General features: G+C 35.7%; 1 protein-coding gene across 1 annotated transcript in view; it reads right to left on the bottom strand.

Moving 5' to 3' along the window:
- Window positions 1-15,071, bottom strand: part of WDFY3 (WD repeat and FYVE domain containing 3) — a 294,837-nt gene that overhangs the window by 128,551 nt on the left and 151,215 nt on the right. The window contains exons 14-17 of the mRNA XM_037739168.1: window positions 9,173-9,630; window positions 7,635-7,718; window positions 2,607-2,784; window positions 1,385-1,599 (exon numbers count right to left, since the gene is read on the bottom strand). Coding sequence (XP_037595096.1) covers window positions 1,385-1,599; window positions 2,607-2,784; window positions 7,635-7,718; window positions 9,173-9,630 — 935 coding nt within the window. The remainder of the gene's footprint in view (window positions 1-1,384; window positions 1,600-2,606; window positions 2,785-7,634; window positions 7,719-9,172; window positions 9,631-15,071) is intronic.

Consider the following 15,071-nt stretch of genomic DNA (forward strand, 5'->3'; position numbering starts at 1 on the left):
CAATTCTCCTGCCGCAGCCTCCCGAGTAGCTGGGACTACAGGCACGCGCCACCAGACCCAGCTAATTTTTTGTATTTTTAGTAGAGACGGGGTTTCACCATGTTGACCAGGATGGTCTCCATCTCTTGACCTCATGATCCACCTGCCTCGGCCTCCCAAAGTGCTGGGATTACAGGCGTGAGCCACCGTGCCTGGCCATATTTCTTTAATGATTCACAAACTGTTATGCCTCCATACTATGGAGTACTATTCGGTAATAAAAAGGAAAATCTATTGATACATGTGACAACTTGTATGCAGCCCAAGAGCATTATGATTAGTGAGCAGACAATCTCAAAAGATCACATACTGTATAACTTCATTTATATAACATTCTCAAAATTAGTAGTTCCCAACCTTTTTTATCATCAGGGACAGGTTTTGTGGAAGACAATTTTTTTCACAGATGGGCTGTGGGGCTTGGTTTTGGGATAAAACTGTTCCACATCAGATCATCAGGTATATATGTCAGATTCTCATACGGACTGCGCAACCAAGATCTTTTGCATTCACAGTTCATGATAGGGTGCGCGTTCCCATGAGAATCTAATGCCACCACTGATTTGACAGGAGGTGGAGCATAGGCGGTAATGCTGGCTCAACCACAGCTCACCTACTGCTGTGTGGCCCAGTCCCTAACAGGATGTGAACCAGTACTAGACCATGGCTCGGAGGCTGGGGACCCCTGCTCATAACGACAAAACTATGAAGATGGAGAACAGATCAGTGGTTTCCATGGACTAAGGATGTTGAAATTAGGGGAGTAGGTATGACAATAAAGATGGCACTAGAGAAATCTTTGTGGCATCGTAATTGTGTGGTGATTACATGAATCTACACATGTGATACAATAACAGATAACTGTATGTGCACATGAATACATCATACCAATATCAATTTCTTGGTTTAGATACTATAATATAGTTATGCAAGGTGTAACTACTGGAGGAAAATAGGCAAAGGACACAGGAAAACTCTTGGATCTATAGGCACAACTTACGGTGAATCTATTATTATTTCAAAATTAAAAAGTTAAAAAAGTATTTCTTTAGAAAGTTCTTACATATGAAAGGTTATTAAATATGAAGTAAATGCATGACTTTATTCTTAAAGGAAAGTGAGAGCTTGCCAGATTCAAATGAAAGAAATAACTAGACAGAAATATCAAATGATAATAACTAGATTTGTTTCTAATTGCTGTATTTTGAGTATTTTGTCCATTTTTGTTATATTTTGCCCATAGACAACTGAATATTATCCATTAAAGCGGGAACTCTGGACTCATAAGGACTCTAGAAACTGACACTACTAATTGTGGACGGTTTGAATATGAAAGAGAACTTACCTCAACACCATGGGTTCCAGGGCCTGAGAGGCTAATCGTTCAAACATCCGCTGCAGGGGTGGGTGCAGTGAGTGGTCCTCATCAGCCAAAGCAGCACTGCACCTCTGCAGCAGTCGCGCATGAAGACCAGCTTCACACATGACTTGCTGGTTCCTTTCTGTGTGCACCAGGGATTGTAAAATATTTGCCACGGCAAGCTGAAGATCCAAAGCATGCTAAAATCAAGAAAGAAATCCACACAGTTATTCTTAGTGAGACAGGTGACAATTCTTTTCACATGAAGCATCCCTTTTTCTTTTCTTTTTTGAGATGGAGTTTCACTCTTGTTGCCTAGGCTGGAATGCAATGGCATGGTCTGGGCCCACTGCAACCTCCGTCTCCTGAGTTCCAGTGATTCTCCTGTCTCAGCCTTTCAAGTAACTGGGATTACAGGTGTCCACGACCACTCCCAACTAACTTTTGTATTTTCAGTAGAGACGGGGTTTCACGATGTTGGCCAGGTTGCTCTCAAACTCCTGACCTCAGGCGACCTACCCACCTTGGTCTCCCAAAGTGCTGGTGTTATAGGCATGAGCCACCACGTCCGGCCAAAGTATACCTTTTGCTTCCAAATACACTCAGATAAAATAAGTAACTGGCTTAGAGCAATATAGCAATACCAAAACAGGTTAGGCAAACATGTCCTATTTAATTTTGCTAGAAGTACACGCAGCTGGACTCTATTCTCTTCCAAGACTTTTGTATTACATGACAATACGACTAAAAGTAGTTCTATTTTTATAGAAATAGTGGGGATTAAGTCTTCTTAATCGTCACCCAAACTCCAGTTCATCCAAACATTTGAGTGCCACAAGTCAAAACAGACAAGTAGCCTCAATGTAGTATCTTCAGTCATTTTTCCTTCTGTATTATTCATTAGCAATGTCCAGTGCTGAGTAGGATTTACAAAGAGACAGAATTATTCTAGCAGAATTATTCTACCAGAAGTAACCATTTTGGTTGTCTTTGTAACCAATGAATTGGATTCTAAAACATATCTATTCTAGCATTCATCATGAAACGTAAGACTCAAATAGAAAAATCCTATTTTTTTTTCCTTCACCTACTTTAGTATGTAATATTAACTTTCTTTCTTCCTCAACCCCCTAGCACATATAATCACACTCACATCCTTTGATTCATTTCATTAAAGACGGAAAGAAACTAACATATCCAAGCTTACTTCTGGCTGTGTCACTGATCCAACAGAGGCTAGCAGGTCCAGCATGGCAAGCATGGCTCCAGGATGAATGATGACTGCATCAGAACTCTGGAGAGATGAAGCTGTCACATGCAGTTTCAGGTCAGCAACATTTTTAGGAGGGTAAACAGGGGGAGTTGAAACAGAATGATATGCATGCCTATAAAAAAATAAAGAAGAGCAAATTTGCTATTGAATTCCAATCACATTCTCTTTTCATTTTCTTCTTCTTCGGTTATATTCATCCACTGATAACCAAAAAGCCTTGTTACAAAACACCTTAAGGTTGGGACAGGAAAAAAGCAATAGATTATCAACTCGACTTCGTGTGTGTGTGTGTGTGTGTGTCTGCAGACCATGTAACTAACAATTATTCATAGCCTTTATATGATTTTTACCTTTACTGATTTACTACTTGGATTGTTTGATTAAAAGATAACACCTGTATTAGAAGATATAAACACGTAAAATCATAGTGATTCAAAACTCTAGGAAGAAGACAGTTCCAACAATATGTGCTGAGAGATCACGTTAAATTAATTCCCTCAATGAGATTTCATCTTTTGAAATTACCTATATGTGTTTTAACCTTTCCTTAGTGCATGGGTAGGGTAACATAATCAAGAACTAACTGGGTCGACTGAGTCAGGATTGGTTCAGAGTCTAGGCTATCCAAGAATAAATATATTAGGCATTATGGGAGTTTTACTTTAGCGTATTTGGAATACCTACACCTTTTGCATCTATCGTCACTACTACTGAAAATATTCATTGCAACTTTTTAAAACTTGAAGCAATTTACAGAACAAGTTTCTATGAATTAAAAAGCCTAGCCATGTCGTGAATGTACACATTTCTTCTCATCAATGATGTCTACTTTCTATTTCATACTACTCATCTACAATTCATGAATTTTGCACATTTTGCATCTTGGCACTAAGAAACAGATGCTTGTAGCTTCAGCCTATGGGAACTCTTTGTTCCAGTGAGTTGGTCTCAGCATAATTTGCCTAATGCTGAGCTCTGTCACAGAGAGCAATGCAGTTTCAGCTCTCTGGGACAAGAGCAGCTTGGGAAACAGATGCTTTACGTCAGTGATTTAGTAGCAAAGAATTGGCACTGCCATGGTTTTAAAAAAATACCATTCTCTTTTTAACAGAGATTCTAGGAAAGTGTTCAGCTTTACTTATAAAAAGGCACACGGGCTCTCCTAGTTTATTTAAAAGTCAGCATGTCCTCTACCCATTCATGTTTTCGCTCCTTATATTCCGCCATTTTTCATTCAGAAAGATTTAATCTCTAAACTTACTAAGAAAAATATTTCAAAATGTGTATTACCAACAGTCATCCTCCTCCTATACTGCTCCCTTCTTTTAAATATTTTGATACATCTAGAAAAAAGATTGATAATTTATCTAGTATGTATCAGAAATAACCACTAAATTCCAAAATTTCATTAAAAATGTTTTCAGTGCATACACATATATGCATAGATTCTAACTATATATTTTAGTTTAGGCCTTAAAAAATAATTTCTAAATTGACAGATTAAATGAGATTTGGATTTAAATTACTGATACACTCAGGAAGAAATCTTTACATCTTTGGACATTGAACAACCTGTAAAGAGTTTACTAACACAGGTTGAGTATCCCTAATCCAAAAATCTGAAATTGAAATGCTCCTAAATCCAAAACTTTTTAAGCACCCACACGGTACCGCAAGTAGAAAATTTCACATCTGACCTCATATGATGGATCACAGTCAAAACATAGTCAAAATTTTGTTTCATGTACAAAATTATTAAAAATATTACATAAAATTATCTTCCGGCTACTTGTATAAGATGTATATGAAACATAAATAAATTCTGTGTCCAGACTGGGTCCCATATTTAAGATATCTCATTATACATATTGTAAATATTTCAAACTCCAAAGAACCTGAAATCACAACACTTCTGGTCCCATGTATTTTGAATAAGAAATACTCAACCTGCAGGGAACTATGACAGTAATAAAATTTTTAAATCTTATATAGGAAAACAATATTCTAAAAAAGAAATTACATTCATTGTTTTCAAACCAGAAAAATATTGCAAACATTGCTGATATCTAAAACATGGTATTTATTAACTAAAATTAGGTGTATTACAATAGGTATTATACAAAATTAATTCTGATTAAGTCACCTAGGTATCACTACAAGTATCATTTTTTAAATTTTAGAATTATGGTAAGCTCATTAAATGGTTAGTTCCCAAGTAAGAACTAACCATTTGCAAATATAGGATAAAATTACATTTCATAATTTGGTTGCTATTTAATATTTTGACCTAAATTCTCATGTATATTTAAGACTCATCTATCTCTTTTGGGAATACATAATTAAATATTTAAATTCTGAATCTGCTTTGCTTAAATTATCATCAGGTGTGTAGAAGCACTGAGTAATAGATCCCATGTTTGAATGATAACAATTATTTGCCGCCTTTTGTTCCACTGCAGTTATATTCTGTGTAATTCTAATTATTATTTCGTATTCACTTCTAACTTTGACTGAACACTGTTCAGCTATAATTCTGTTTTATTATTCTTTCTGAACAATGAAAAGGGTTATGAGTTTTACTTTTCCAAATATAAGGTTAGCTAGTTAATTTTCCACGAATTCTTGAAATAATTAGAGAAGAATTTCCTGGATACTACGTGTCAGACAAGTATCACAAGCTCAAAACATCCTTAGCATCTGAGTGTTCCACAAGCCATAAAAACACAGTAAGTTCTGGTTTCTCCTTTTGCCAACAAAGCCAGTATATTTTTCTACAAGAAAAAGATGTCTATGAGCTGATGTCATTTGTTGAGAGGTTCTAGAAATAGTGTGACTTAAATTCTAATTCTAAGTTACTAAACTTGAATTTGTAAAGTAAAAACATTATATTCTTCACTAGCTTATGATTCTTACCACTGAGCAAAATGTATGCAGGCTGAATAGAATGGCAACCTGAAAATGTCAACATGACCTTAGCATTAGCATGAACAGTATTGGGGCTTTCTGTCCTTGAGGTAATGTCAACCTGTAAGACTCATGGAGAATTCACATGGATTAGGGCTCAATCAACTAGATTTACTGATTTAGTGACAGTTTTTCCTTAAGTCAAAGACTTGGTATCTCTACATGTAGCTGCACTGTAAATGATGACAAAATGTTTTTGATTTAAGGCCATAAGTAACTCTTTAAGAATAGAAAGAAAATGCTGTTTTCGCTTTGTCAAATTACTATTTAAATAAACAGAAAGTTCTGATGTATTTTTGGAGACGGAGTCTCACTCTGTCCCCCAGGCTGGAATGCAGTGGTGTGATCTCAGCTCACTGAAACCTCTGCCTCCTGGGTTCATACAATTCTCCTGCCTCAGCCTCCTGAGTAGCTGGCATTACAGGCGCACAACAACTCGGCTTCCCAAAGCACTCGGATTACAGGTGTGAGCCACTGTGCCTGGCCCTGATGCATTTTTTTAAGTATCATTTTAATCTGTGCATTTCTATTTTGTGGCATTTGGTTAATACTTAAAAAGGACTAAATGTTCATAACAGCAAATCTTAAGGCTTTACTCATTTATAATATAATCACCATATTTTTAAATTGTGATTTTATAGTAATTTAAACTATTTACTAATTGAAATTATTTCTCTAACATTCAGTAATGCCTTGGGATCATGAGCACACACAAATTTTCAAACACACATATTTTTTACCTCCTTCATTTTTGCAACAGAAAAATACACGATATCAAATCAAATTTATCTAGTTTCTCATTCCTTGAATTAGGAACAGCTCTTTTTTAAAAAAGAAATTGCAGTTTTTTAAGCATGAATATTCTGAACAATCCTATATTCATTTAAGACTATTCTGACTCATGTCATGGTTTGCTATGCAAAGTAAGCTATAAGTGTAAATTTAAGAGAAGGAAATTATGTCTTTTCCTATACCTAATATTACTATGCAAATATGCTGAAATACAAAATCTGTAACAAATACTTTTGATGTACTAACTCCAACTATCTTCAAGTTTCAAAATCTGAATAACAGTAATAAGATTAAAACAACAATATAGCAGAAGTATATTGAGATTCATGTTTTAAAAGCAGCAATGAAATAATAATGTAAGAGTTAAGGACTTATTTTTGGTTATGAGGAAAACAGGAGAAGGAATGAAGTGTTTGGGGCCAACTGCAGGTTGTGATCATTTTATGTGCAGGTTGCAAATGTAATCTTAAATGGATCTTAATTATACTTCTGTCAATCAACTGCAGTTTTTAAAAATTTGAGAATTTTTTTAAAGGTAATTTTAAAAAGATCAACTAGATCAGCTTAGAGATTTACAGAGAACTGATCAAAGTAAGTACTGGAGTGGGTTCTGTATTTACTTTTCCTAAGTTTAGCTGTGAGCATTTTTCATAACAGCAACATACTTCAATTGGTTGAACCTGTCAGAGAAAATATACACTTCCTTCATACACAGTGCTATGATACTCATTTTGGAATAACAGTAAAAACCAATGAATGATCCCAACAATGTTTAAAGTAAAAAATAAAAATAAAAAATAAAAAAAGTGGAAAAGTATTCTATTTAAAGAGACATTAAGTCCACATTTCTAACTTATTTTTAATAAAAGACATGCTTTTTCTACAACCAAAATATGTCATCAAAAATAGTTGGATGACAAAATTATACATGCCCTTCATAGCTTCAACACATTTTACTCTCATGTATATAAGAAAAATTTATATTTTAAAAACCTACCCCCAAACCCCAAAAGCATATTAAAAAAAAAAAAAAAAACACAACTTCATCAAAAAGTGGGTGAAATATGTGAACAGTTTTCAAAAGAAGACATTTATGTGGCCAAAAAACTGAAATCACAAAACACAATCACCATGTTAACATAAATAAGCACAGAAATAAAGAAACCCCACACAAACAGAGATGGATTTCTCTTATATGATCAGTACCTTTTCCTGGACAAAGCTGGTGTACCCCAAGGAGAGGGGAGAGAAGACTCACTTGTCAGGCAAGGAGGGATCTGTTCTGCACGACTACAGACAACAAAACAGACAGGGTGGTTTAGAGAGGTTAGAAGAAGAGAACACCAGGTTGGCAGTTGGTTAGTTTCACAAGAAATGCCAGCAAAAGTTTCATAAGGAACATCTTCCATATTCAGCAGGAACAAGGAACACGACTACAACACATGCACTGAATGAAACAAGAAAAGCATGCTCATGGCAGATGCTTATTCCATTCATGTTAACATTTAACACATCTGTTAAACAGGGTGCTATAAGCCCTATTTTTAACAAAGTGACTAAAAGTGACATATGCTAACTAGGATAAGTAGAAATCAAGGAAAAAGAGATTGAATTTGAATACACAAATTTACATAGCTCATTCCTAGAACACTACACTTTCCTTTATTTCCTATAAGTTAACAATATATATGTATTTTATTTCAAGATAGGGAAAAACAGAATTTTTTTTTTTACAATTTTTGTTGCAGTTGTTTGGATTTTTAATTGTAAATACTGAGGACTAAGAAATCTTGTTAAGAAGCAGGAAATATCTCAGTTGATACTTCAAAGCAGATGCTCCACAGAAAAGGACAAAAACCTATTGTAAGTTCTATTCAATGGAGTTACTTGATTTATGAGGAAAGTTCGTTTATTTTATGAAGTAAAACTATGGTAACTGTTAAAAGCAATAATGCTTGGGACATAAATTAGCAGTGTTATTTTCAAAGTGACATTTTCATTGAAAACAGCTGAAGCACTGAAAATAAGTAATCTCGATGAAGTGGCTCTCCTACGATCTCCCTTAGAACCCTGGATTTCCCCATCACAGAATCTGTCACAATATAAGTAATTGTTTATTTATGTGTCTATATTTTAGCTAAAAGATAGCAAGGACCAAGACTGCCTTGTGCAGAGCTGAATCCTCAATGCCTAGCACAGTGACTTGTCACGCAGCAGGTTTTCATGAAGTACTTAACGAAGGAATGAGTAAATACTGATTCTGATGGCCTCTTGAACCTGATGGTTCAAGACACTGACATCTCTCTTTGGGAGCTATATCATTTTTTGAGGAATACGAAATGTGGAGAATGATGGAGTATGTGTCTGGAAATAAGAATAATCATAACGACGTTCTGTTGATAACACATATCAGTAAGTCCAGATGCACCTAAGGTTTTTGAGGCTAAAAAGAAAAAAGACAATAGTAAACACTATAATTAAAGGAAACTCCATAGAAATTGTTCCAATAACTGCAATGAGAACTAATTGAACCCGAATTTACAAATAATACACAGGCTTCCGTGCTAAAAAAAACAATATCAGAGTAAGAGTAATGTTCAAAATAAAGTGATACACATCAAGCAAACAGGAGAGAAGAGTCATCTATTTTCATATTCTTTTGGATTAACTCATAATTCAAGTCTTAATGTTGATGTCATGCTTAGTATACACCCTTTAATTCAGAGGACAAAGCAGAGCCATACCTGTCAAAAGAATCTGTGGCTACTTTGTATAGATAAATAAAAAGTTTACTGCAGTGCCGTAATGTGGGTGACACTGATTCCATTGAGACTACATCTTCCTCTAAAAGTCTTTGAAATGGCTGTGTATTTGAGGGGAAGACATTCATGGCGCTTATTTTTCTTAGGTCTGAGAAGCAGCCAAGAAATCTAACAGCATCTGCCAACTTCTCATACTGAATCTCTGTTTTGAAGAAATGAGAATTGGCTGGCTCATAGCGCATGGCTGCAGTCAACGTGCAGAACACAGTGTGAAGAAGTTCAAACACTTGATTCTGGTTCACTTTCTCCCAGCCATTCTTGGGTGGACAGCTCAAAGATCTTTCCATAGCAACGAGCAAGGACGTAATGTACACAAATCCTCCAACTTTTCTAAAAACGGTTCTTGATCGATGGCTCTCTCGAAGGACCGCCAGGAGGGCCTACAGGAAACAAAAGAAAAAAAAAATGAAAATATACATAATTAAAAAAAACCCACTATGCCTATATATGAAGGCTGTACTCTCTGTGAATTTTCAACATGTTTTTGTCATTTACTCCATAAACAGTTTTGCTAATTAAAAAATGCCACATTAAAGGCTGAAGGTAATTTTAGGAAACACTAGCACATATTTCTTTGATAGAATAAAGCTACATCCAAATATTGGCTGAAAAGCTTTTCCAGAGTCTTTAATTGATTATGACATCAATTATTTCAGTGACTTTACAAAGTAAGTAAAATACATCTTATAATCTAGTTTTATACAATCATGAAAACTTATGACTGTGTATATACAAACTGATTAATACCAGAAGGGATCAGAGAGATGGTCAGGGCAGCCAAGATCTGAGGTCCTTTGTCTCGTATAAAGTGACCACATTTCTCAAACTTAGGAAGAGTATTCACTTTAGAAGACTTATTAAACATTCTATTTTGCAAAATGAACTGAAGCCTAAGGGCTAAAAGTTTGCCCTTTGTCAAAACAGCTATAATCTTTAAAAAAGAAAACCTGTAGTAAATAAGCAAATCAAACATTTACTTTCTGAACTGTCATACTTTTATGATTTTTTTTACGAGAAAAAAAAACCACAGAGGCATGCTCTGTCACCCAGGTTGGAATGCTGTGGCACAATCTCAGTTGACTGCAACCTCCACCTCCTGGGTTCAAGTGATTCTCCTGCCTCAGCCTCCTGAGTAGCTAGGATTACAGACACATGCCACCATGCTTGGTTAATTTTTTGTAATTTTAGTAGAGATGAAGTTTCGCCATATTGGCCAGGCAGATCTCGAACTCCTGGCCTCAAATGATCTGCCCACCTTGGCCTCCCAAAGTGCTGGGATTTTAGGCATGAGCCACCACCCCTGGCCGGCTTATGATTTTAAAAAAATACACTACAAAATCACCTAATATTTTATCAGGCACTTACCACGTACTAGGCATTCTAGATGCTTTTATGCACTAATTTATTTAATCCTTTCAACAATCCTATGTGCAAGAAACGATTATTATTTCCACTTTATAGATAAGGAATTGAGTCCCAATGGGTAAAATAACTCTCCAAAGACTATACAACTTACACAACAGCAAAGATAGAATTTAAACCCAGGCAGTCTAATGACCCTACTCTTGCACTTAATCATGACATTATGCCCCAAACAACAATCTGAAATCTTTTTTATGAATACAGTGGACTCCTTTGCCCTGTTTCATTAATTGTAGCACAAATAGTATCTACTATTACTTAAGATACAGTTTCTAATCTGTCCAAACATGGCATTTGAAAAAGTCATTTTATTAAAAAATCTCAGACATTTCTAATAGTATCTGAAGAATGAAAAGGCTACATACAGGTTGAGTATCCATTATTTAAAGTATTCAGGACCAAAAAAGTTTCAGATTTTGGAATATTTGCATATACACAATAAGTTATCTTGGGGATAGAAGCCAAATCTAAACACAAAATTCATATATGTCTGTTTCATATATACCTCATACATATGGCCTGAAGGTAATTTTATACAATACTTTAAATTGTTTTGCTCATGCAACTTTACCATTCACATGAGGTCAGGTGTGGAATTTTCTACTTGTCAGCACTCAAAAAGATTGCAGCATTTTGAATTTCAGGGTTTTGGATAAGAGATGCTCAACCTGTATTAATATATTAATCACCTTTTGAAATATACTACTTCAGAAATTATGAAGATTTCATTGTTCATACCTATGCCTTAATATTTTAAATGACAGAAAATATACAATCTGTATGCAAATAAAATATAAAAACAATGTATTCCTCCCAACAGTCTTCAATCAATAAATTTCCATTTTAGTATTTGGTAACAATATAGTTTCCCTATCTTGTCAAATTATTAATAAACTGTATTAATCCTTATAATATCTCATATTAACAAAAGACTTTTTAAACACACACACTCATATGTGCATAGGTGTACACACACACACACACACACACACATATACACACACTCCTTATAACATAGCCTAAAGATAGCTGGACTGAAAATGCCTGGGGTCATATTCTGACTCCAACATTAAAAAGTATTTAACTACACCAGTTGCTTAACCTTTCTGTGTCACAGTTTCCTCTTACATAAAATGGAAACAACAGTAACTTACCTCAAAGGAAATACCGTAAAAACCTTAGAGAAGTAGGCATATAAGCCAAAATATCAATTTTCAAAACATACTGGGAGAAAAACATGACAAGTATTATTTTATAGATGAGGAGGGGTGAGTTCAAAGGTGAAGTAACATACACAAAATGCTATTACTGGTTAGAATTATGACTGAGGTTAGAAAAAGTGCGGCTTATGAATCCTTAGTCCAATAATTTATATTATGTCCTTCTGGACAGGCTCACCTCCTACATCCTCAAAACTGTTTTCTGTTGGCACTCTGATATTATCCCAGCACGATTTCGGTATTTGAAAAATTTCAAATACCATGAATAATGTAACTTCCCACTTACATCAATAAATGATGATGAGTGGCAAACCCCAAAGGTGCAATGAGATCTGGAGGCTGCTTGGTTAATTAGACAAAATCAGCTATATACTACTTATATTTGCACAAATACAATTTATACAATTCAAATTTATGCATTGGCAGAATTTCCATGACATGTCATGGAATGTCAGGTTTGTGTATAAATGATTACAAGTTGAATTACATAGGTTTGTGGTATATATTAGTTGAATGGAGGCACTAAGAGGCAATTCTGAATGAAGCAAAAATGGAAATTGAAACTGAGAACCCAAATTTCCCTACTGGCTCTTCACGCTACTTTATCCCTTCAAAGCAGAATGCCAGGGCTAGCTCACACCAGCCCTCAAGAGTTCAAGTGCCATATTTTCAGAAATTTTATAAGTCAGTTGTTAAACACACAGTCACAAGTAAAAATTAATAAATTTACATCTAAATAAATTTAAAAAACAATACTGAAAATTCATCAGTTTCTAATTATTTTCTGAATTTTACTATTATCTACACTTTTGCATATCTGCATGAGAATATGCTATATAATGGTGTCCTACTGTGCATCTCTTCTCAATCCACATTCAGTGCAAATTAGTTGATTGAATAGGCCACAATGGGAATATTTATACCCTGGAAATCAGTAGATGCAAAATATCATGACCGTCTCCTGCCCTCTTCCAGCCTGAGAACCAATTACTAACATTAACCAGAACAATGCCTCAATATTACGGAGTCAGCCAATTACTTCTTGCTAGCTTTACCTACCAAAATCTTTAAAATTCAATTAATAAGGTACCCAAAGAGGAGAAAATTCTGGTTAAAAAAAGTTGGCAACCTTAGCATCTTTTAAAATCATCTGGCCGGGCGCGGTGGCTCAAGCCTGTAATCCCAGCACTTTGGGAGGCCGAGGCGGGTGGATCACGAGGTCAAGAGATCGAGACCATCCTGGTCAACATGGTGAAACCCCGTCTCTACTAAAAATACAAAAAACATTAGCTGGGCATGGTGGTGCGTGCCTGTAATCCCAGCTACTCAGGAGGCTGAGGCAGGAGAATTGCCTGAACCCAGGAGGCGGAGGTTGCGGTGAGCCGAGATCGTGCCATTGCACTCCAGCCTGGGTAACATGAGTGAAACTCCGTCTCAAAAAAAATAAATAAATAAAATCATCTATATTCTCCCAACAATTCCGTCAAATATAAAATGTTCTTCAAAAATTGACATTCATGTGGATATCCTTTTGGTTTAAAACATATATTGTGGTGAGGTTAATTTTGCTTTTAAAATGCATATTCAAAATTGTCATTATACACTATCAAAACATGATGAAATATATAACAGCATAAAGAAAGAAATGCCAATTTTTCATTATCAATGAAAAATTTAATTGAATAAAAGTAAAAGAGAATAGAAACAATAATTCCTGTAATGTCTGTGGCTAGAATGGTGTTAAGTAGTAAACTAGAATATGCCACCCCAAAATATGCCACTATGGTATAAATTATTTTCAGTTGAAGGCAACTGGGAAGAAGTAGATATATTTGATGAAGAAAGACCCTTCCCAGACTGGAGACGGCAAAGGAATGCACATAGCAAACTACTAACTCTTCTATCTACCATTTATTTGCCTTCCCACAATTTTGATATCCCTAGAGTCCTTTCCCTTTATGTCTTCATTTCTCTAAAAATTTACTGTTGTCTATTGAAGATGCTATGTAGTGATCCCCATCCACTGTAGTTTTGCTTTCCTTTGATCTAGTTACCTGTGCTCAAACTTGGTCTGGAAATACTGAATGAAAAATACCAGAAACAAACAATTCAAAAGCCTTAAACTGTGTATTGTTCAGAGTAACATAATGAAATCTCACACCGCCCCACACCACTGTGACTCATCCCTGTGTCCAGTGTACACATGCTGCAAAGCTACCTGCCCATGAGTCACTTAGCAGCAGTCTCAGTTATCAGAGCAACTGTGGGGGTTTCACAGTGCTTCAAGTAACCCTTATTTTACTTAATAGTGGCCCCAAAGCACAAGAGTAATGACACTGGCATATTGTTACAATTATTCTACCTTATTATTGGTTATCGTTGTTAATCTCTTACTGTACCTAATTTATAAATTAAACATTATCACAGGTATGTATATACATAGGAAAAAACATAGTATATATAGGGTTCCATACTATCTGCAGTTTCAGACCTTTCCGGGGGTCTTGGAATGTATTCCCCCAAAGATATGGGGGGACTACTGTATAAAGTGGAATTCTAAGCCACGTCTTTGAGAATTAGTCATCTTTCCCTGGCTGCCTCCTATGCGCATATGAGGTTCACATGTTAATCAACTCACGTTCGTTTTTCTCCTGTTAATCTGTCTTTTGCAACACCGGTGTGTCCTAGCTAAGAACTTGGCAGGTAGAGGAAAAATTATGTTTTCCTCATCTACAGGTGAAGGAATAATAGTGGAGGAGGTCAGAGGAGAGGGACATCGAGTCACAAGGGCCTTGGAAGCAAGATTAAACACACTGGTTTTTTTGTCTGTTACTATTTTAATGCCATTTTAGACTTGAAGAAAAACTGCACAAATAGTTCAAAGAATTCACAGATATCCTTCATTCAGATTCTTCAAAAAATAGCGATTTACTTAATTTCTCTCTCCATTTCCCTTTACCCCTAAAAGCTTCAGTGTATTTTTCAAAAAAAGGAATTCTTGGCCGGGCATGGTGGCTCAAGCCTGTAATCCCAGCACTTTGGGAGGCCGAGGCGGGTGGATCACGAGGTCAAGAGATCAAGACAATCCTGGTCAATATGGTGAAACCCCGTCTCTACTAAAACTACAAAAAATTAGCTGGGCATGGTGGCGCGTGCCTGTAGTCCCAGCTACTCAGGAG

The sequence above is a fragment of the Cebus imitator genome, unplaced genomic scaffold, assembly GCF_001604975.1.
Source record: "Cebus imitator isolate Cc_AM_T3 unplaced genomic scaffold, Cebus_imitator-1.0 Scaffold64, whole genome shotgun sequence".
NCBI lineage: Eukaryota > Metazoa > Chordata > Mammalia > Primates > Cebidae > Cebus > Cebus imitator.